At 34.5% G+C, this 25,645-nt stretch overlaps 1 protein-coding gene across 12 annotated transcripts in view; it reads left to right on the top strand.

Annotated features, from left to right (window-relative positions):
- The window catches only part of MYO9A (myosin IXA), a 301,754-nt gene that overhangs the window by 161,616 nt on the left and 114,493 nt on the right, over positions 1–25,645 (top strand). For all 12 annotated transcript variants that reach the window (XM_031956316.1, XM_031956313.1, XM_031956318.1 and 9 more), the window contains one exon: positions 23,417–23,538. In XM_031956316.1, the coding sequence (XP_031812176.1) occupies positions 23,417–23,538 (122 nt within the window). The remainder of the gene's footprint in view (positions 1–23,416; positions 23,539–25,645) is intronic.

Raw genomic sequence — 25,645 nt, 5'->3', positions numbered from 1 at the left:
GCAATAGAGCAGCATTGGCTTCCATTGCCACACAGATGGTTGAGTGTTTAATCAGGATAGAGATGTGATTAAGGAAAATGAAAAGCCTTTTCTCTACATCTCTCTCTTTGCTCCACTATCAATGTGGGAGCTTTAACATGCTTAGCATTTTTTTTAAGCATTTACATTAGCATTTACAGAGTGATCCTTTTCCTATTTCATTCTTAATTCATTCATTCATCCCCAAAAAAAAAAAAACCAAAAAAAACCTCAAACAACCAAGAATTCAACCAGAGTAATACACAAATTCTTAATACCACGAAATGAAAGGAAGATTTCAGAATCAAGGAATAAAGTCAGCATTTTGGTAGGCACCTACTTTTCAGCATTTCTTTTATTGTCTGTCTTTTATTTTATGTCTGTATATTTTATGTCATTTATTCAAATGGGAGCACAGTCATCCACCCATCTATCCTTATATGTCTATATATATATATAAAGTGCATGTCTGTCCATATTTACATGTTTATCAGGCAGGAATCCCAGGAAGAGAATAGCTTGTGATTGGCTGCCATCCTTGTGTGGTGTATGTATGTGTGTGTGTGTGTGTGTGTGTGTGTGTACATATATACACCCCTCATACACATATGCAATATATTTATATATGCATATGGATAAATTAATTTATACATATGGGTATATATTTATTACAGAGAAAAATACAAAGTAGCAGAATAAAGGGAAATGGCTAATAGAGCCATTGTCTCACATCAAATAGGTAATTAGCCTTAAGTGCTCTGTTGTCTCTGATTGAAGCACACCTTTTTGGAGTTTCAGCCTTCTACACTATATAATAAATATTACACTTGTATTCAGAATTGTCCATCTTTTTTTTTTTTTTTTTTTTTGCTTCCTTGATGCTTTTCTTTTGTTCTCTGCTATGCACTTTTTTATCTTACTTTTTTTTTGCATCTTCCTCCCCTAAAGAAAGCTACCATCAAGCATAGATATGTGTGTATATGTATATGTTTAAACATACACGTGTTTGTATATTTGCTTTTGTGTATATACACATATGTACACAGATACATACATATGTATATGCATATATTGATAAACACACACAGAGATATCCATCATTCACATGAACACAAATACATTCCTATGCATTTGTATAAGAATGCACTATGTTTGTCTTCCATTTTTCTAAAGGTGACTAACATCTTTATTCCAAGTCTTCTTGTTTTTCCAACTTTACCAAATCATCATTTCTTATATCACAGCGATATTCCAATCTTATACTGTCTAGTTATTTTAAATAGTCTAAAACAATGTTGATTCATATGTCTGACATATATATAGTGTAGTTTCTCTTTTGATTAAATTTATTTTCTTTGACTTTATTTGAGATCATGATTGATTGGTTTTTTTTTTTTTTTACATAATAAGTTCAACTCTTGATCTATATTTTATGTTTACAAACCTTTTTTTTTTTTTTTTTTGCCTCTTCTTTCCTCTTCTTCCTGACTCTTTCTATCCTTTACCTTATCCTTCTATTCTTTAAGGTATCCCACCTTTAAGTGGGATCTTCTTTAACCTACCCACCCCTCCAAAGATCATCCCCTTATCCTCTTGCCCCACCCTATCCCTCTTTAACCTATTCCTTTTGAGTTTTACACCCTTCTGTAACATGCCCACCCCCACATCCTATTCCCTCACCTTCCTATTTCTTTATAAGTTTAGAAGACTTTTATTTCCTTCTAAATGTACATGTGCTCTCTTTAACCCAGATCTGATATGAGTTGGGTTCCCTCTAAAAATCCTTCCCTTATCCTCTCTTTCCCTATTCTATCCCCTTTACCCTCATATTTCTTTCTAAATTTAAGACTTTTATACCCTTCTAGATATACATGTATTTTTTCTCTTTAACACATTCCCATGTGGGTGTGTTCCAGAACTACAGCTTTTTCCCCATCCTTGTGTCATACCTCATTTATTTATACATTTTATATATATAGTGATATTTATTTTTATATATTATAATTATTTATATATTCATTCATTATTATAATAATTTTATACATAATTACTCTTTTTTACCTTTTCCATATAATTTTACTTTTTAGAATCATGTCACATTCAACTTTAGCCCAGTCTTTCTTTGAAACAACCCAATTATTACTGGCAATCTTAGTCATATGACTTATGTTTCCACATATAAAACATAAATGATTTGTGATTATTCTTTGTAATTATTGTATGTTATTACAATATCGTATTATATATACAATATTGTATATTGCAATATATTAAATATTGTAATTATTATATAAATTGACATTTACTTTATATTTCTCTTGATCTTATATGTCAGATTTTCTATTAACTTCGGTCTTTCCCCAATAAAATCCTGGAAGTCTGGCAATTCATTGAATGTCCTTTTATGGTATTCCAAGATGTACAGTCTTTTACTGTATCCTCTGCTAGGTCTTATGTGATTCAAATTGTGGGTTCTTCATGTTTGAAATTTTTTTTTCTTGATTGTGTTTCAAGTATATTTAAATGAGCAGGGGTAGCAAGTAGCAGTAATAATTTCAATAAAACTATCATTAATGCAAAAAAGACAAAAAGAGATAAGAAATTTAAATTCTGCTCAAAGGCACCCTAATGAAAAATATTAATACTTAATATATATGTATCCAGTAACAGAGCATCTAAATTCTTAAAGATAAATCATATTGAATTGGAATGAAAATCAGGTAGTAAAAATATAATAGTGGGAGACTTTTAATGTATCCTTTTCAGAATGACACTAATTTAGCCAAGTGATAAATAAGAACGAATTTAAAAACCTGAATGAAATTTGAGAAAAATTAGACATGATTGATCTCTGGTAATTTCTAAATGGGAATGGTAAAGAATTTATTTCTTCCTAGTGATGAAGTGAAGTCGTTTTTGGGGTTCCCAGTATGGGAACAAAAATGATGATGTTTAGGTTTTGGGGTTCCCTTTAGTAGGGAATCAAATGATAAGGTCTAGATTTAGGGAGCCAAAATGAGATCAGGGTTTCTAGTGGTCAGGGAGTTAAATGATAAGGTCTAGTGGCAGGTTCGGGATTCAGGGAACCAAATGGAGAAGTTTGGCTCCCCTGTACCCTCTTGGGAGTCAGTGCAAGGGCAGGGAGTTTTGGGGACCCCCCTTGTGGTGACACAGGGATTCTCTGTAAATGAATTTACAAACCCGAAAACCTAGATTGATAAAAGAGGTTTATTATAGAATTTGGGAAGTAAGATCAGAAATCCTGACAGAGAGACATAATAAAGTCTTGTTAGGGAAATAGGTAAGGGTAATAGGAGGATAGCACTGGAAAAGGATATTGTTTCAGTGGTCAGAGGCTTCCTTGGCATGGCGTGGCATAGCATGGCATGTTTAGAACTTCTGCAAAGAGAGGATTTTAGATTGGCTCTTTTATAATAGGAGCTTTAGCTACAGCTGAAGGGGACTAGTGGGTAGAGTCCCAAGTTAGCTCCTCTACAAGCTGGGTTTCAGCTTGAGCTGGAATTTGAATAGAATTGAATGAGTTTCTTTAATTCAATAGAGTTGGCATTCTTTTGCTCCGGACTAAATCAACCCCACCTAGATAACAGAATGAAACTGTTTGTCTTGTTTCCCTCTGGCAAGGTTCCTCACTGAGGCAGAGTCGAAGAAGATTTTTTTCCTTCAAGCAGTTTTAGAGTTTTGGGGTCCCTTCTTCACTAAGTACATAGTACATAGAACAAAAATTAATCATTCATTGATACATAAAAGCAGAAATACTAAATACATTGTTTTACTAATGATAATACAGAAAACTTCAAATTTTAAAAGTTCCCTTAAAGTTCCCTTAGAGCACTTAAAAAATAAATAACATGATTACAGTGAACTGGTGAGTCAAAGAGAAAATTAAAGGAACCACAGAATGAATCATTAAAGATTATGAGACAATGTATTAAAAAAATAAGATGAAATTAATGCAGGTCTCCAAAAAAAATATTCTAAATTATTCGAAATGCTTTCATCAGCAAAAGAGAAAGGGACCAAATAAATTAATTAAACATGCAATTTTTAAAAAAACTTAAGCAATAACAAAAGATCCCTAATTTTAAAAAAAATAATTCACAAAGTTAAAGCATAAAAATGAAAATAAAATTATATCAGATACTTGTAGTTTGTTTTTTAAAAAATCTGATAAAATATACTCAGCAAACATTTGTTAAGCATCTGCTGTATGCTGGGCAGTACGATTAGTGCTAGGGATGCAAATAAGGAGAAATAAGAAAGACCTTGCCCTCAGGGAGCTTAGAGGGTAATGCTAGAAGATTGTGTGGGAGAGGAAGGTGGAAGTTTGGGGGCTTGAGGGTGAAGACTTATAGGTGTACCCTACCCAATGCAAATTTAAATTGTCCTGTAATTAGTTCACTCCACTTTACTTCTGCAGCCTGCTTGGTTTCAATGAAGTCCTTTTTCTTTGATCTCTTTGGGATACTGACTTAGTACTTGGTATTGCTGGCTCAAAAAGGCAGTTTTTCAGCCCTTTGGGTACAATTCTAAATTGTTCTTCAGAATGGTAAAATCTGTTGACAAGTGAACCATCAATGCATCAGTGTCCCATTTTTTTCTATATCTCATTCAACATTTGTCATATTTCTTTTTCTCATCTTAGTTATGCTCAGAAGAAACAAAGCAGAGAAAAAATAGTATAGTGTAATTTCCCTAATTGATTCCTATCCCATTGATGCAAAAATTTTAAATAAAATATTAGCAAGTATGTTAAAACTGCACAGTAGAAATATTATACATAAGGGTAGTTTGGGTTTATGTCAGGACATCAATAATAACATAAAGAAGACTACAAATATAATAAGCTGTAGTAGTAGTAGTGCAAATAGCAAAATCCATCCAATTATATCAGTAGATAGGGGGAGAAGGGACTTGAAAAAATACAATATATATTTTTACTTAAAGTGCTGGAAAAATCAGAGTAAAATGATCTTTCCTTAACATAGTAATCAGTTTTAAACTAAATCCAAGAGCAAATTTAATGGAGAACAGGTATAGACCTTTCTGCTAAGATCATGAGTAAAGAAAGGATGGCCCACTATCACCACTATTATTTAACATAGTGCTAGAAATGCTACCTATAGGAATGGGGTGGTGGTGGTGGGGAGAAATGAAGGAATAGAGGTAGAGTCAATGTCTGGATGACCCAACTTGAAATCCATCTCCAGATGAGCACTAGCTTTGTGAATCTGGGCAAGTCACTTAACTTCTATTTAACTAGGTTTCCTTATCTATTGGGAATGATAATGACACCTCTTACCATGAGTTCTTATGAAGATGAGATATTGTTTGTAAAATGCTTTGCAGATCTTAAAAGTTCAACAAATGCTAGTAATGATATCATTGGAAAACAAATTTTACTTTTTGCTATGATATGATTGTGTACTTTGAGAATTATAGTCAACTAAAATTAATTGCAATTATATGTTTAAGAATTAAGTTATAATGTAAATGCATATAAGTCTTACGTATAATTATCTCTGAGATCAACAAAATCTAATTTGAGTTAGAGAGAACAAGTCAGGAAGTCATAGATAATAATGAAAAAAAATTGAAAAACAAAGGAGAAATTTATCAGTATGTCTCAAACTATACTATGAGGTACTCATCACTAACATGATTTGATACTGTTTAAAAGAAGAAAGTAATTTTCTACTTGCTTTTCAGTAAAAAGAAAGAAAAGCAAACTTACATAATAACAGTAACATAGTCCTTAATAAACCCAAAGACTCTAGATATTAAGGTCAGAACTTGCTATTGGCCAATAACTGGATAATACCAAAAATTAGGCTTAGACTAGTACCTCACATCATATATCTAGAACTTGGTTATATGGTTATGTGAACTAGGTATAAAAGATCACATCATAAATGAGAGGAACAAGGAAGAAATTACCTTTTGAATCTATGGATAGGGAAAGAGATCATGACTGAAGAAGTAAAAAAGGATGAAATAGATAAGACAAAACATTTATGGTTATATGACATTTTTAAGATTTTCATCTAATCTAATTTAGCAGGGAAACAGGTAACTGAGGGAAACATCCTTGCAACAAATTTCTCTGAGAAAGATTTCATTTCTAAGATATGTGAGGAACCAATTTAAGCATTTAAGTCTACAAGCCATTTCCCAATAGCTAAAAAGATAAAAGGATATGAATAATTTTCAAAGAAAGATACCCAGACTATCAATAATCTTATGAAAATTTTGTTGTAAATCACTGATAGAGAAATGCAACTTGGAGGTTTCATAATCTCTCTCTCCTCTGCATTCCTTTGGTGGATTATATACAGTTTGTCCTGTATCTAGTTTATTTGAATATAGTTATTTGTATGTTAGCCTCATTAGCCTGTGAGTTCCTCAGAAAAGGGTCTTGCTTTTCTTTGCATCCCTGGCACTTAGCTCAGTGCCTCATACACCCCAAAATTTTCTCTTGATTTCCCCCAGCCATTTCAATATGCCCTCTGGAATGCCTGTTCCATAGGCAATAAACGTTCCTTCATCTTAATTTTTTTTCTTCTGCTGGTTTCATCATTCCACCAAACTTATTCCCTTCAAAGTCACTAATTCTCTCATAGATGACAAATTGTGTCCTTTACTCTGTCTTCATTTGCCCTGATTTCTGAAGGCTTTGAGACTATTGATTACTTTCTTTTTGGTACTCTTTGCTCTCAAGTTTTTGACACACCACTGACCTCCCCTTCTCTGTCTCCTTTGCTGCATCCTTTTCCAGCTCAAGCTTAATTGAGAGTTCTTAACCCTTTTCTCTTTTATCTCTGTATCTTATAGTTGCTCTCATCAAATCTCCTGGATTTAATTAGTATGCTGATAATTCTCAAATTTTCCTAAGGTGCTCCAACTCCCTTTCTGGTATCTCAAATTGGATATCCCAATGAACACATCAGTGTGCCCAGTATACAATTTATTATCTATTCCCCTAAACCGTAAATCCTACCTCCTATGTTACTGTAGGTGGTAGTACCACCCTCCCAGTCCCTCGGGTATGTAACCTAGAAGCCATCCAAGACTCCTCCATCTCATTACTTCCCATAGCCAAGTTGCTAAAGCCTGTTAGTTTTACCTCTGCAACATCCCTTGAACATGCCACCTTCTCTCCTTTGACACTGCCCCCAGTCTAGTTTAAGCATCCCTTCTGGCTGGTCTGCCTGCCTCAAATCTGTTCCCACTGTAACCCACCCTAAAATATAGAACTTATCCTGTCAGTTCTCCTCCATACTCCATAAACTCTGGTGGCTTCCTATTGCCTTTAGGAGCAAATTCAAAATTCTGTTTTATATTCAAAGCCCTTCATAATCCCCTCTCCCTCTCCCTCCCCCCCACCCCTTTATCTTTCAAAGTCTTCTTAGACCTTACTCCTCACCATGAATTTCTCAATCCAGTGACATTGGCCTCTTGAGTCTTCTATGAACAAGACACTTTATCCCTTGATTGTGGACTGTCTCCTATGCCTGATATGCTTTCCCTACTATACTCCAACTACTAACTTTTCTGGCTTTTTAAAAAAAACTAAAATCCTATCTTCTACATGAAACTTTCCAATGCCTTTCCTCAATTATTTCTGTTCATAGTTTGATATATATGTATGTGTATATATCATGCATATATATGTATATGTAATATACATATTATATATGTATATGTATATAATGTATAGTGTGTAAATTTTTTGTGTATATATGTATACACACATATATGTGTGTATGTATTTGCATAATGTCTCCTACATAAAATGATAAAATCCTCGAGGACCGGACTTGTCTTTGACCTCTTTTTCTATTTCCTGTGCCTAGCCCAGTGTCTGACACATTTAAGGAGCTTAGTAAAAACTTAAAAATTGATTGATTGATTGATTGATTAAAGAACCCATGATTTACCATTGCCTGATTGTAGAATATTGTTAAATAATAGTATTGATCATTACCTAGTCATAAAGGGGGGGAGGGGAGGAATCACCTTTTTTTTTCTTTAAGGATTCCTATTTAATTTGTACAATAACACTTTTCCACAACCTTGAAGAACGAGCCCAGATAAATTTTAAAAAATCAGTATGTGTGGCCTTAAAAATAGATGAGATAAAAGTACTTTGGGTACAGATTTCCAGTTTAAACTCCTTCATTTTCTTTTTTGTTCCTTTGCTTGATTTTAATAGTCTAGGCCATTTATAAATAATTTATAAATATAAATATAAATTAAATATTTATAAATAATTTATAAATAAATGAATTACTCCAGCAAAAAAGAAAAGGCATTTTACCTGTATTAATATTCCATCTTAGCAGTACTAGTAACAGAAACCCATTTACCTAAATGTTGTGTATCTATGTATTAATTCATTTGAGCCATTGCTTTTAAAAATGCATTTGTTAGGGAAATAGCAGTCTTTGGTGCTATTATTGTTCAATTGAATAGTCAGAAAGAAGAAGAACACTGATGCCATTTATGACTTCACTTTCAAAAATGTGGTTCTGGCTCTATTTAGGATTTGCAAATTGCCAAAGTCACTGTGGTCCTGAGCCAAGGCAACAAAGCACAGCTCAATGATGTATTTTTTGTGCTCATCTGGCTCAACAGTGTATCTCAAAATAAGTTATTCACTTAGTTTTAGTAATATTAAAAGCATTTTGATTTTTAATATTCTCAGTTGTAAAGTCTGCACTCTAGGGTAAGAAGGGAAAAGGATACAAGAAAATAAATAATTTGCCAATTTTCATGATTTTTAAATTAAAAATTCAGAACTAATTTTTAGTTCTGACCAAACTGATCAAACAAGTATATTATGATACTTCATAGAAGTTAACATTTTCCTATGTTCCCTTCTTAATGATTATTCCTTAGTTTATCTGATATTACTTTAATGGGAAAGATTTTAACTATGAATTTAAGGGTCAAGGTACACTTTTAACAAGACTCTGAAATCAGTGATATATGAATAAAATGAATAAATTGGCAGCTAGGTATTAAACTTTTCAATTGAAGCTTTATGTGTTTCTCTAACTATTTTTGGTAAAAGAACTCTGCAGCCATTTATAAATAATCAGTTATTTTAAGGTTTCTGGTACATCAATTCAAGTCAACAAACATTATACAGCTATATGCAAAGCACTATAGATATGAAGAAAAAAATAAAATCATCTCTATTTTAAAGAAGCTTATTCTTTATTGAGAATGGGATGGAATATACATATATAGGTAGAAAGTAATCCAAATAGCAAGAGAATATTAAAAATAAGGAAGGATTAGGAAGGAAAGGCTTTTCAGAGGCAAAGGTAAGGCAGAAGGATGTTCTTTTTCTGGGAACCACTTGTACAAAGGCATGGAGTCAATAGCAGAATTTTTTTTTTTTTAATAACTTTTTATTGACAGAACCCATGCCTGGGTAATTTTTTTTTTTTTTTTTTTTTACAACATTATCCCTTGCACTCACTTCTGTTCCGACTTTTCCCCTCCCTCCCTTCACCCCCTCCCCCAGATGGCAAGCAGTATTATACATGCTAAATATGTTCACAGTATGTCCTAGATACAATATATGTGTGCAGAACCGAACAGTTCTTTTGTTTCACAGGAAGAATTGGATTCAGAAGGTAAAAATAACCTGGAAAGAAAAACAAAAATGCAAACAGTTTACATTCATTTCCCAGTGTTCCTTCTCTGGGTGTAGCTGCTTCTGTCCATCATTGATCAATTGAAACTGAGTTAGATCTTCTCTTTGTCGAAGAAATCCACTTCCATCGGAATACATCCTCATACAGTATCGTTGTTGAAGTGTATAATAATCTCCTGGTTCTGCTCATTTTACTTAGCATCAGTTCATGTAAGTCTTGCCAAGCCTCTCTGTATTCATCCTGCTGGTCATTTCTTACAGAACAATAATATTCCATAGCATTCATATACCACAATTTACACAACCATTCTCCAATTAATGGGCATCCATTCGTTTTCCAGTTTCTAGCCACCACAAACATCACAGGTCCCTTTCCCTTCTTTAGTATCTCTTTGGCGGGGTATAAGCCCAGTAGAAACACTGCTGGATCAAAGGGTATGCACAGTTTGATAACTTTTTGAGCATAGTTCCAAATTGAATAGCAGAATTTTCTAACCCAAAAAGAGCTAGTTTGCTAGCAAGTCACTTTGGAATGAACAGTGCATGAAGAGGAATAATGTGAAATAAGACTAAAAAGAATGAGTGAAACCCAGCTTCAAGAGGCCTTTAAATATCAAGCAATGCTTTTGGATTTTATTCTATATGTAACTCTAATCTCTACTGAAGTCCAGTCCCAGATTGTCTCTGCTTACTGGATATCTCTACCTCAGTATCATAATAGCACTTTAAATTCAATGTATCTAAATAAGAGTTCATTTTTACAAACATCCAGAACTGCTCTAAACTTCCCTATTTCTGTTGTAGATGCAACTATCCATTTGAATCACCCAGCTTTATCACCTGCATCATCTTCAACCCCTTCCTTTTTCTCCAACTCACCCCTCTCAGTCTTTAGCAGTAGGTTAATCTTATCAATTTTACTTACATACCCTCTTTTGTATCTGCCCTCTTCTCATTCACAGAACCATCACCTAAGTTGAGACCCTCATCCCCTTTTTACTTGGCCTGTGATCATGGCCTCCTGATTGATCTCTGTCATTTTTATTCTCTCCCTTCATCAGTCTATATACTCCATATAAAAACCGTATTGATATTTCTAAAACAAAAATCAAAACATTATCTGCTTTCTGTTTTTTCTAAGAAAAACAAACATTTTAGATAGACATTTAAAGACTTTGACTATCATTTTCCCACCTGCTTTTCTAAACTAATCGGACATGTTATGTCATATTATCTATTCTTTCCAAACAGGCATATTTGCTATTTTCTGAATTGAGGATCCCATCTTCTCCCTCAGTTCCTCCCCCCATGACTGAAATATGTTCTATGCTCATCTCTATTTCTTAGAATCCTAGCTTCTTTCTTGGCCCCATGCTGGTGCTATGTTTAATATGAAGCCTTTTCTTGACATTCCTTGACCCCATCTGCCAACTAGTTAGTGTTCTTTCTCTCCTAGAGGAAGCTTAGCTACTCAAGGATAGAGAGTTCAGACGATCTCAGACACTATTTGTGTGATACTGAGCTAGTCACTTAATCTTTTGCTTCAGTTTCCTCACCTATAAAATAGGGATAATTATAGCATCTACTTCCCAGGGTTTTTGTAAGGATCAAAGAAGGTAAATGTAAAACATTTGACAATGCCTCCTTCCCTTCTCTTTTTATTCCTCAACATTGCCCCCACCACCACCACATTCCTCTGATTTCCTAATCTGTGTTATCCTAATAGAATATAAATCTCTAATAGGCAAAAAGCTGTTTTTTTTTTCTTATATTCCTTAAGAGAGTGTTTTGTGCATCATTATTACTCAGTAAATATTTCATGCAGTGAATTAAATATGCTCTGCTTATAATTTGATAGGGCAAATAAGACATATAACAGAGTAACAAATAAATAGGTAAAACATGAGAGCCAGGTGAGTGAAACAACTAAAAAAACATTTTTTAGAAAGTAGGATGTTACAAGGAGATATAAATGCTAAATAGAGGAGTTCATTTTTCATTCTTGAACTGAAAGCCATTAGAGTTTATAGTGGTCACAATATCAGACCTGAGATCATTAGGCTAGGCTTCATAGAGAGTAGTAGGATTTGAAACAGGCCTTAAAGGATGAGCAGCCTGGATAGAAAGAGAAAATCGCCGGGTCACGTAATCAGAATATTTTATGATCCACTGTTAGGAACATTGAGCTGCTTGGGGTTTTGCCTTTTTTACACAAACTGCAAACAATGGCTTGAAATAAGAACTTCCTAATTCCAAATGAGATTTTCAAATTGCTGACCTGAAAGTCTACTTAGATAAATGTTGACAATTTGATACCTTACTAATGTTTTGTTTAGCTTCCTTCGCTATTCCCTAAAACACTAAGATAATTTACTACAATTCAAGTCTCATCTACTTTACTATTATTTTACATTTAATTCAAAAGAATTTGTGTTCTGATGTTTCCTGAAATCAAATTTCCGATAAAATCTATCCTTGACAAATTCTTTTTAGACAAAGGTAATATTATAATAATACTTAGCTTTGAAGCCAAGGGAAAAAGAAAAGAGCTGTCATTCCATTAGTCAAGGAATCCAGTGCTTCCTGTATTATAAAAAACTAGTGTTCTGACAGGGCTGAAGTGTTTATTACAAAATTATCATGATAGCTCAAGTGAGCCATTGCTGCAGACAATGAATATGGCAAAGTGATAAGTTTAATGTCAGTTTTATCAGGAATTCTCAAATGCAGAGGAAATGGAACACAAGAAGTCTTGAAGACTGAACTAAAAATTACTGCTCAGTTATTTCTCAAACTTTTGTTGGGAAATTGGTTTGGAGTAGGGAGGGAACAAAAAATATTCAAAATGCTGAGAAAGGATCTAGCCAAGAATATGAACCAGTTAGCCAATCAAAGGCCTAAGAATTAGTAGAATTTAACAGGCCAGCAGAGGCCATGTAAGGGTCCAGTTGGCAGAAAAGCACTTACTCAAGAACTATTTTGAACTCTCTTCTTTTAAAGGATATCCATAATAAAGAGTGCCAAGAAACATCCCAGTCACTTATAAAGAACATTTTGTGGTGCTCTTTTCTATCATTTTAGTTTAAATAGATATGTTCTTTTAACCTAGTGAAATGCTGAATTTGGAGTCAGTGCTTAATACCAATTCTAAACCTGCCTCTTAACTTTTATTACTAGTGTGATCCAACTCTGCATTTTTATTAGCATTCTGCCATGTCTAGAATTCTTTGCTTCTCATATATGTTTCCTGGCTTCCTTTGAGTCCCTTCTAAAAGCCTGCTGACTAAAAGATGCTTTTCCCAATCCCTTATAATACTTGTACTTTTACTCTGCTGATCATACCCAACTTATATGCCTGTATATTAAGTTATTTGCAGGATTCACTCTGGTTCTCATGGGTTAGCCAAGTCTGGAAGTCACTAAAATTCCTCAAACCAGAGAAAGCAGAGTGGAGTGTAAGGTATGTTTAGGGAAGGCTAGTACCTCTGGTGTGAGGAGTGCTGAGACTGCTTTCCACTGTTAGGGTCCACTTGGTTCATTCATCTAATTTTCACTTGTGGCTCCAAAAATCTGAAGCATACACATCGGCCATACCTCATTAAACCTTTTGAGTAGACAGGGTAATTGAGGGATTTCAACCCCATCAATGAGTTAGGGGGGGTGTCTTTTCCCAGCATGTGAAGACTTCTCCTGGTATAATAGGCAGATGAGAACTGTTTGTTCCAATGGCTATAAAAGCAATTGGAGTGGGTCCTGTGGAAAGCTTAGAGTTTGTTTAGACATTGAAGGTGCCAAGGTCATCCACTGTATCTTGGACCATCCCCAGTCATCTTGCCTCTGTCCTGCCATTGGATAGTGGTGCCTTTGGAAAAGAGAGCAAGGTGAATGCCCATGCCCCTCTGACTCACTGAAATCCAACTTACATCTGAATCAAAAGACGTCACCCATATTGTTTTTACCATTTTTAACCATCTCAGAGTCCTGTGATGACAGGTAACTGGTAAAGCAGCAGGTGGGGATGCCCTGGGAACTGTGAGCACAATACTGCATAGGATTGTTTTCTCTTTAGAAGCAGTGGTGTGATTCAGCAGCAGCACACCTCTCCCCCCCCACCCCCCGGAGGGGTGTTAAAGGTTAAAGGTACAGCCCTTTCAGCATCCCACTGCTCACTTCCTGGTCTAAGGAAAGGGCTAGAAAAGGTGCTTTAATAATTGTCTGCTTATCCAGCCCTGAGCTATTTACCATGGCAGGTGGGGATCCCACCCTGAGGTCAAAACATTAAAAAATTGTACAAAATCTTCTGCAGAGATGATTCTACTCACAATTGGCTTATGGAATTTTCCCATGCTCATGGACAAAACAAAATCTAGCAGACCTGAAAGATCTGGAAACAGGTCTTGTGAGAGGACTCAGCAGGTATGACAGCCAAACAGCCTTAAGTGAGACAGGGCTGGCAGATCAAGGCCATCTTATTGATATTGGACTGTCTGCATGGTTTTCTGGAGTAATCTCAATGAAGGAGAGCACATGAATCTGTGATCAAAACTAATCTAGTCAACAAACTCAATGTAGGCGTCCAGCAGGAGTCAATAACAGGCTATGACAGTGAGATTATTACTTGCAGGAACATGCCACCATCATTGGTGCCTATGCTTTTACCGTGATGAGATCAAAGAAAAATTGTATAAAGGCCTGGAGACCCTTATTATCAATGTGCCAGTTCTGGGTAATAGTAATGCTAGAATAGGTTCAGAGAGTCCTTGGGAGCAATGGGCTTGAACAATTTGTTTCTAATTTGGAGGAAAAGTTGACTTAACACATAATTGGCAAAGTGGAGCAAAAAAGGAGTGAGCAGCTTTCAGAGATTTGATGCATTGTATTTGTTCATATGGGTTAGAACACTCATAAATAACAAGACTGGTTTGCCAGAAATGATGGGAGAATTCAGGAGCTGCTAAATGAAAAACAAGAACTCCATAGGTGACTTAGTAAAAATGCAGATGAGACTCTGTTTTATACTGAGAGTAACAATCCAAGCTTTATGAAACTCTGAAGGCTATGGGCTAGAGAGCTATGGTGCATCTCAAACTAAGTGCTGATAGGACCACATTGATAGTGATAAGGACATGAAGCTTGAGAGATAATCATCAATTAGTGCTGAAGCTATTGATTGTTTATCATAAGTTGAAGTCAATTCAACTAAACTAACTCAACTACCTAAAGTCGCAGCTGAAGAAAATATTTTGAATGTCATTGGGCTCTTTTCATATGACAAAATGTCTGGTGTTTGTTCTATTTCCAGCTGAGATTTACAAGTTGGGAGGGATCCATTGCTCATATAAAAGTTGACTGGAATTTTTCAGGTTATATGGAAAGAGGAGGTTATTCCCCATGAGTTAAAAGACCCCTTCATTGTCCATCTCTATAAAGGTAAAAGGATAGATTATCCTGTGGTAATCACAGGAGGGGTCTTTCTCTTAGTCTTTTTTAGTAAAATTCTTGGTAGAGTCTTCCTTAATAGGCTGATCCTTCACTTAGAAGATTGACATCCACCTGAAAGCCTTTGTGGCTTTAAAAGGAGCCAAGGAATGGTAGATACGGTATTTGCTGCCTGACAGCTCTAGGAGAACAGAGGTGCAGAACAGAGGTCTGTATACAACTTTTATAGATCTGACAAAGGCCTTTGATATTGTTAGTTGTGAGGATTTATGGAAAATTTTGTCAAAATTTGGCTGCTCAGAAAAATTCATCAGTATTATGTATCAGTTTCATGATGGCCTACTTGCTTGGATTCAGGATAATTGACAATGCTCTCTTGCATCATTATCCAGTCACCATTGTAGTGAAATAAGACTGTGTGTTTGCTCCCAACCTTTTGCAGAATGATGTTCTCAGCCATGTTATCAAGTCCTTTCAATGAGGACAAACACAGCTTCAGGGTCAGCTACAGCACTGATGATTAGTTCTTCAACTTGAAAAGGTTGTAAACTAAGATTAAAGTGGAGAGAGTGTTGGTACATGATTATTAGTTTGCAGATGATTATGTACTCAGTGCAGCCTCTGAAATGCAATAAAGTATGAATCTATTTCCTGTTATTTGTACTAATTTTAGCCTGACAATGAACACCAACAAACATCCCAAATGGAGAAGTTTTGAATGCTGTGGATAAGTTCACTTAACATGGCAGTATACTTTCCAGAGATGTACACATTGATAATGAAGTTGAAACATGCAGTGCTAAAACTATCTCAATGTTTGGGAAGAGAATTCTTCCCAAATGTTCACATGGACTATTTGTTCCTGACTTGTGATATATTCTGAACTCTTATTGGTCTGATCAGCCATAGATATGCTATAATTTGACTTTAATATTGTGCTGTCATTTTGGTATCTTTAGGAATAAAAGATAATATCCAAATTATTTGCATCTTATCTTTCTCATTAGACTGAAAAAGCCTTGTTTGTGTGTTTTTCTCTCTCCATCCCATTCTTTTTAAATTCAATGCTTAACATAGCTGGCACACAGTAGGTATTAAACATAAATCCTTGTTTGTTTAACATGTATGATAAATAGGAAATAAACTAAAAGTGGAAAGGCATTAAAATTAAGAGAGTTTGGGAAAGGCTTTCTATAACAGATGGAATTTGAGTTTTAGGAAAAAAGGAAAACAGTAAAGTGGAGATGAAGAGGTACAGTATTTCAAAAATGAGGAATAGTTGGAGAAAATGTCCAAATCTAAGAGATGGAGTGTCTTTTTTATGGAACAGCCAGTCTGGTAGCACTGGATATAACTCTATGCATTGAGGAATAAGATACAAGAAAACTGAAAGATAAGTGGAGGAACATAGGTTATGAAGGGCTTTGAATGCCAAATTAGGATTTTGTCTTTGAAAAAGACAAAAGCATGAGGGAACCTTTAGAGTTTATTGAGTAAAGGAATGGCAAGGTCAGAGCTGGCCTTTAGGGAAATCATTTTGATGACTAGAAGGAAGACAGTTTGGAGTGAGGAGAAACTTGAATTAGGATCACTCATCATAGACCATTGCAGTATTATGGGTGTGATGTAATGAGAACCTGGAGCAGCAATGACTGAGGAGAGAAGGGGATGTATTGGATAGATGTTGCAAAGTTAAACAACAGACCTTGGCAACAGATTTGATCTGAAGGTTGAAGGATGGTGAAAAGTCTAGGATGTTTCCTTAAGTTCCTGCCTGGTGGGCAATGAGGATGTGCTGCCCTCTATAGTAATATGGAAGGTAGGAGTAGGAAAGAGTTTAAGGATAAAAGTAATGTGTTTTGCGTTGATTATGTTGAATTTAAGGTGTCTACTGGACTTCCAGTTTGAAATGTATGAAAGGCAGTTGGAGAAATAAGATTGAGGCAGGATGGGTAGATCTGAGAATCATGAGCTTAGAGTTAATGACTAACTCCGTGGAAGTTAATGCAATCACCAAATAAAATAGGAGAGGGGGAGAAGGGAAGTAAGCCCAGGACAGAACCATGAAGAACACCTAAAGTCAAAGGGCATGATCTGGAAGATGATCCAGCAAAGGAAAAGGAGCAATCGGGTAGGAAGAGAAGTGGTGTCCAAAAAACATAGAGACCAAAAACATCAGGAAGGAGGGGCGAACAGTGATCAGTAATGTCAGAGACTGCAGAAAAGTCAAGGAGAATGAGATTTATTAAAAGCCCATAGTATTTGTCAATTAAGAAATCATTGGTGACTTTGGAGAGAAAAATTATGGTGAAATGGTGAGGTTGGAAGACAGGTTTTAAGAGGTTAAAAAAAAGAGTGTGAAGAGAGAATGGGATTTCTAATGTAGATGGTCATTTCAAGGAGTTTTACCACAAAAGGCAGAAGAGATATTGGATGATAATTAGTGGGAATGAATGAATTGAGTGACAAGACTTTTTTTTCATATGGAGAAGAGAGAAGCATTTTTATAGGCAATAGACAGAGAAAATATTGAGAATAAGCAGTGGAGTGGGAATTACAGAAGGGGCAATCTTCTGGAAAAGATGCAGTGGAATATGTCATAAATGAAATGGAGCTAGAGAGTTTTAAGGTAAATCTAGTTTAAATGTAAGAGAGAAAATATCTAATCATTATAGCTGTCTAACCTATGGAATTTGCTCCCTCCTTTAGGCAGAAATCCTTGTAAGATTTCTGACCATGGAGTTCTAGGTAACATGACCAAAAATATAGAGGACTAGACTTTCTCTGATCATCACCTTTCAAAGGTCTTCAAAACAAAAATTATATTCCAAAGATAAAACAACCTTAGTTGTTTTCATGGCTTAGGAAACCATGCTCGTAAAAGAAGGTTTAAAACAGCACTTCATGAACCTAATGCCTACCTTGAGATAACTTAGCCCCCTTCTCTTATTTCCCAACATGTTAACAGCAATAAAGCTACTGTAGCTAACTTGATCTACAGGTTTTTAATAAAGCACACCCCTTTCACTGGTCCTCCTTTCTCTTCTCATTGTTGAGGAGATTCAAGCTACAAACTATTTTTTGTATTGATTTATTAATTGTTAATGACAAATGCCTCTGCAACATTTCTAAAAGATCTTCATTGGAGAGAGAAGGAGCAGAGGAAAAGGTCAAGAATATTTTGACTTAAAAGAGTTCAAACACAGGCCTACCAATCCTCCCTACTCCCACCTTCCCTCCTAAATCTAAACTACAGAAATTATCTTCGTCTGCAATAGCATTAGCAGAATAACATTCTGAACTTCAAGCAGCAAACTGAGTAACTGAATAAGAGACAAGACATCATGAGAAGTATGAAGGTAGAGAGAAAGTGTTATGTAGGGTTATGTGGCATTCCATTAAGCTCAATATTCATCTGGGAACAGTTTCTGTCCTATTCCTCCCCCCCAAGTCCCAAGGTATGTGAATTGTATGTATGAAATGAGGCTGAATTGCTCTGAAACCAGCCTTTCAAGGATATGATCACCAGAGAGGAGGAAGTCAGAAAATGATCAGTAGGGAAAAATAAGGAACAAAAACTTTAATTACCAAAAATTCTCTGAAGGAAAAAAACTCAAGACTTTGAGCATAGTCAGTTAAATCAACAGGGAAAACACTTAATTGCAGAAGGAAATGTGGTCTCCAAATCTAATAAACAAATTAAGGTCTATATAAATTAAAAAAAAACTATAAAATCAGCAAAAATGTCTCAATACTTGATAAGACAAATAACTCTATGGAATTTGAGGGAACCCTATAACATGTTCCTGAGTGGCTTAAAATAGGAATGAGATTTGTGAGAACAGAAGTTGTTACTTTCACAGCAAAAATTGGCAGAATAGAAAAACATGAATCTGAAATGGTAGTGAAAACCAGAGAAACTAAAGAGAGGACAACAAATAAATGGGAAAACAAATAAATGTGAAGATCTATCTAGAAGAGAAGTGAAAAGCATTAATGTTAAGAGAAAACATGCTCTCTGTTAAAGTAAAACATTGATCTTAAAGATAGTATGCATAAAGACAACCTGAGAGTTATAGGTTTCCCAGAAGAACAACTAGACTCTATCCCCCCCACACACAATCACACACAAATGAACACTTATACAAGAAATAATAACAGAGAAGCTCACAGAAACTTCTAAACACCTCAAATTAAATAGAAGTTGAAAAAATGCATAGATTGTTTCTGGAGAAAACAAAAACCCAAGGCTGCAAATTATGATAGTGGTTAAATTTAGTAATTCAGTTTAGAAATCATAAATTCTACAAGTGACCTGGAGAAACAATTTCAGATTCAAAGAAAAGGAAATTTGAGTAATAATGTCTCAAAGAGCAGTGGAACTCATGATCCAGCCTAGGTGACTTATACTGCAAACTTTTGCTTAATTAACCCTAAATGAAAAAAAATATGGACATTAAATAATGTTGAGGCATTTGAATTATGTTAAAAAGAAAACCAAACCTGAAGAAATTATTTGTTTTTCTAATACCCTAGATAATAAATGTGAACAAATACATAGCATACACAGCAATAGCAAGAGAGTAACCTCAGAGAGATCAGTAAGAGGTTTTTAAATATACTCAAATAGACAAGGGTCAGGGTGGAAGTCATGAAAATAATGTGGAAAAAAGAGGACCTGGGGCATTGTAAATAGAATCTTGCGACATCCTGGCTATTTGGATTTTACAGAGGGGTTGGTACTTGTATTACAAAATGGGAAGGTGTAAGGAAGAGCAGAGGAGAGGTGAATCTAGGGGAGTATGTAATACGCCCTGATTAAATCAAGGACTAGCAGTGATAGGAAGGTAATCTGTGTAGTCTCATAGGAAGAGAAGAACGTGTTGGTGAATAGATGAAGATAGGAGAAAGGAAGAGAAAAACGATGGATATTGGAAGGAGGTTCTATTGATGGATGTTCTTATAGATGAAGAAAAATGGGAACCATATGCTAGGTTTTGAGATGGGAGGTGTAGAAATTCCTTGGGCCAGCTAACACCTGGGAACCTGGACTTAGGGAAATTTTGAGACAAATAGGAGAAGGAAAGTAGTCTGGGAGAGAACATAGGTCACTGGTAAGCTGCTTAATTGACAGTAGAGAGAGGAGATCATCCCTGCTATGGGACTGTGTTCTTTTTGCAGCTACAGAAATTGACATTGTTCTGGGAATGAAATATAATGGAAAAGGAGAATCTGCAGGGTAAGCATCAAGTTGGATACATTGGAAGTTTTGACTCCTTGAGGAATTCAGAGAACAGAGAGGGATTAAATAAAAAATAAGGGACCATGAATGAGAGAATGAACATCCAGAGTAGACAGAAAGAAGGGATGGAGAATAACAAGATTGAGAAAACCTACCTGGAATGGGACACCAAAAAATGAAATTCAAAAACCCTAATGAACTGAATTAGTTGAAGGAGGAGAAGAAAGGGACACTTAAGATGGAGAAAGATGAGGAAAGATTTAAATAATTAGATAAAAGTTGAACAGAAAAGAGGAAAGGGGCATTTATTTGGCTAAGATAAGGAAAGAGAAGGGAAGATTTAAATAAAAATTGGGGGGGGAAAAGGGATTACTAAGCAAAATTCTAAAGAGAAAATGGTAACAAAAATGGAAAGTATACATGGGTGAGGTGAAGAAAACCAGTGATTATAGGACCACCCTAAAAACACATGTTAAGCTAAAGTAAATGAAAGAGGATAGTATTATTATAAAGCAATAGAGGTAAAAGAAAATGAAGTTAAAAACCCAACATTAGTCAAAATAAAGTTTGTAACTTTAAATATGAATTAAACAATCCAATAAAATGAAAAAGATCAGATAAGAAACAATATCCTATTATCTGTTCGTTACAAAAAACACATTTCACAAAAATATGAAACTGAAAAAGTTGCTGAAGAAACTATTGCTAAAAGAATTATGACATATAAAGGAGACTTCAAAAAGTATAAAATATATATTTTAGCACCATATGAAAATTTTTCAAAAATTGACTGTTGGGATACAAAGACACTGAAAACATGTAAAAAAGACAGAAATAGTAAATACATCCTTTAAAAAAGACATAATGCTACAAAAACTCATGGAGCACTCAAAAAAAGATACAGAAGCAATAGGTGATTTAATAGTAAAATGCAAATGGTGAAAGGTTCAAAGAACAAATAATTAAAATAGTAATTTTGTGAAAGAAAGCAATAATGAAGAAACAATATACCACAGTTTTAGGATATAGTTAAATCAATCCTACAGAGAAAAAAATATCACAACAAGCATATATCAAGGAAATGGGAAAATTGAGGATTAATATAAAGTCAACAAATGATATCCAAATTAAGCCCCAAAGACATTAAAAATTAGAAAATAAGTAAATTGTAAACTAAAGAAAAACCCATAGAAATGACAAAATTGGTAAATCTTCAGCTAATCTGATTCAAAAGAAAGTATAAAATGAAATGAAAAATGAAAAGCAAATTAGCAAGATGAAATCTCATATGGATGATCACTTATTGAGGAAGTTAATAGGAATTTTTGTTATTTTTTTTCACATGCAGAGTCTGATCTTTCTGATTTTTAAACCAAATGCTAGAGTTATTGAGAGCAGGGAGAATGTTTTAGAGGTCATTAGGTACCAATAATAGGTTGGGAAATGTTTTGGTTTTTTTCTTTGTTTCCCTGTTTTAAGTCTAGCACACTTGGCACACAGTAGATAGTTAAATGCTTATTGAACCAGATTGAATTGAATTAGGAAGAGGATGTTATTTGATTCACACCATTAAATTAAGGAGTGAAGAAACAGTGGTGGTAGAAATAGGTATTGACTCCTCATCCTATCCATGTAAATGCAGGGAGGAGGAGGGACAAGTTATAACATATAGACTAGTTTGCTCACAAATTGAAGCCAACACTTAAGCACAGTCCCTGACATATAGTCACTTGACTTGAGTCATTTGAGGACAGCTAGATGGGGCCAGTGTAGAGCACCCAGCCTGGAATCAGGAAGACTTATCTCCCTGAGTTAAAATCTGGCCTCCAGACCCTTGATAGATATGTGATTCTAGGCATGTCACTTAATCTCTTTACCTCAGTTTCCTCATTTATAAAAATAAACTGAAGAAGGAAATGGCAAACCACTCTAGTATCTTTACCAAGAAAGCCTCAGATGGGGTCATGAAAAGTAGGATATGATTAAAATAACTGAACTTCAAATTGACTGACAATATCAACTATTAAAGGGCATAGTGAAAGGAAAGCAGGGAGAAAAAGGCTTAGAGAGATAATTGTAAGTATATATTAAGGAGGTATAAAGGATAACAAGATTAAAGAAAGTAGGAATTTGGTATTATCAGCTAATGATTCTTGTTGTCAATAGGGGACAGGCAACTCGGAATAGAGGAGGTTTTGTGATTCAAAGACTTTACAAGAGTATACAAATATGCCAATGTAGGCAGTATATGGGTAGCCAGAGAAAAAGTTAATTGGGGGAAAAAAAGATGAATTTATAAGCTTTAGATTTCTTCCAATTTAAATATAGTTTCACATTATATACCTCTGCTTTCTGGTGACCTTATCTGTAGTCTTAAGTTGCCCACAGGAAGATGTAGACTTGCTTTCAAATTTTCAGAACTAAAAAAAAAAAAAAAAAAAGCACATCCTGGCTTATTGAGATTTTAAATAGTAGTTCGAACTCAGCCAGTCAGCGAATTCTCTTAAACCTTAATACTAATCTTATGTCTCTTTCGTGTTTGGATCTTCCTTGTTTGTTCTTTTCTTGAAATCTACTAAGGTGTTTTATTTGCCATAACACTGATTTATTTGAATTATTAACTTTTCTTGTATTCTTTATTACTAGTGATAATGGTTTCTTTATTGGTAACAGTTTTTATGAACACAAAACTATGTTGATTTTAGAGACAAATAGAGATTGGTATTCTTTCTTATGCTTGTGTATACTTCATCTTCCACTTTTCATATGTACAAAAAGCAAGACAAAAAACTAGCCTCATTGTAGCTTAGAAGTCTTCCTGAAAACTCTTTGAAGTATATGTTTTGGTAGAATAGTTTTTGTCACCTCTGTGGTGGTAGATTTGCCATGACAGATAGGTCCTGTTGAATTAAAGAGGTGCTCATTAGAGTAGTTCCTGCCTGTTCATAAAGATTTCTTAACATACTGAATTCTTCCTTAATATCTTCATCTCATATAAGACATTTAAATTTTTTCTTATCATTTTGCTTTTCTAGGAGGAATATAGAACTGAAGGTATCAGCTGGCACAACATAGACTATATTGATAATAGTGGCTGCATAAATCTCATTAGCAAGAAACCAACAGGACTCCTTCACCTGCTGGACGAAGAAAGCAAGTGAGTGTGATGGTTGAAATGCTTAGTTGGCCGCCTGGTTCTTACTCACTCTGAAACTTCACACAGTCCAAGTAGGCTACGATTTACATGTACTTTCAATTCTGAAATTAGGAGATGAGATAAGAAAGGCTCCTCAGGACTGCATCCTTAAGTTCTATTTTTTCCTTAGCTTATGGAATCTTCAACTTTGTAAATCTGGAAATCACTTTTTTTTTTGTGGGGGAAGGGGGGATAGGGACGCCACTAACCTATGCTTGATATCCATTGTGTACTCTCTAATCTTGTAAAATACTATATATATTTAGGATACATTTTTGCCGACCTGAGCATCTCTACAACATTTAAGAAGTAGTTTGAATGATCTTGGTATGTCTACACCTAATAATTATAATTTAATAAAAAGCCCTGATTCTGAAATCAGAAGGCTTGAACTCAGTTTTACCTATTGCATGAGCTTGGATAGATTATTTATCCTCTCGGTAAGCTTCATTATCCTTATTTGTAAATTGAGGTTGTGATTTAAAATAACCTTAAGGTCCCCTTCCAACTCTGAAATCCTATAATCCTCTGGAACTAGCTTTAGGAATAGGTTGAAAAAAGTTACCACCTAATATTTAAACTTGCCTACTGTTGTTGCTTTGCTTTCTCTATGAGCCAGTTTTCTGCATTCAAGATCACATATATTTACATAATATCTCTTAAAAACTTTTCCGACCCTTTTGTAAATATATCTTACTCATTTGTATGCAGTGTGTCAGAAAAGAGGTTATTGATTAAAAAAAACCAGGTGTGTTCCTTTTTCAATTGTATTTAGGTATACACCGGAGATCATATGTAAATTATATTGTTTATGAAATAAGTATTTTGCTCTTTAGCGGAAATTTTCTTTATTATAAACATTTAGGCATTTACATTTCAACACTATTCATTGTGTTGATAATAAGTTTTTTAGATTTCTTACAATTAATGATTTGGAGCCCTTTCTTGGAAAAATTTCTCATAATTGCAGGTAAATTCAGTACTACTTTGTTTCTGGCAATTATATATCTACAACTGTATCTGTACCTATAGTTTGCTGAGAATTTGAAACACAATTTGACATTTTTATTAGCTACATGTCTATGTGTGTGTGAGAGAGAATCTGCCTGTCTGTCTGAGATTCATTTACAGAAAGGACAGACCAAATGTCATTCATTCAATACAGTGGTGAAATTTCAAAGTACATGTAAGGAATATACAAAATATCATCACCAGATGTCACAGCAGATGAATTTCTTGTCATAATCTCATATTATTAGGCTACTGTTATGTAACAAGTCATTATATTAAATTCATCTCTTAAATAATCGGGAGTATATGTTATTATAAAGTGTGAGCAAACCATGTATTGAAAAAATGGTGTAATTAGTCCTAAAGTTACCCTTGTACCCATCGTTACACTGATATCCTAAAAGAAGTTACCGTAGTATTCGGGGAAAAAAAAGGATGATAAAATATTCAAAAGAAGCTGTTTAGCCCATTTGGTAGATGTTCTACAGAAGCTCCATAGAAGAATCTGATAAAGATGTAAATGGGTAGTCATCTAGAACAGGGCTTCTTAAACTTTATTATTATTATTTTTTTTTACCATAATCCCTTTTTGCTCAAGAAATTTCTATGCCAGGTATAAAGATATATAAAATAGATATACAAACCAAATATTGATTTACTGATAATAAATCATAAAAAACTTATTTTAAAATTTCTTTGATATTCATATAATTTAACCATTTATTAAAGTTAAAGCAAATTTGCATACTACTGATGGATGTGCTTGTTTATTTTTACTTAAAGAATTAAATCTTGGTGGAATGGTCGATATCTTTTATGTAATAGGCCAGAATTCTGGCAAAAATTTTTACAAGGTGTTAACTCAGTGGAATTGACAAGACAATGGTTATCTAGTTTAGCATGGTGATTAATAGTTCTCTAGTTCAGCATGATTGATTTAATCTTACAACAAATAATGATTGGCTTATACTCAGTGTGATGAATTGATTTAATTGTAACAGAGTATATAAACTGGGGACAAACTCAGTCATGGAGAAGACTTAACCAGCCTCATGGT

Source organism: Sarcophilus harrisii, chromosome 2, assembly GCF_902635505.1.
Source record: "Sarcophilus harrisii chromosome 2, mSarHar1.11, whole genome shotgun sequence".
Lineage (NCBI taxonomy): Eukaryota > Metazoa > Chordata > Mammalia > Dasyuromorphia > Dasyuridae > Sarcophilus > Sarcophilus harrisii.
Note: the sequence above shows the minus strand (reverse complement) of the source record. Positions and strands in the feature narration are given on the sequence as shown.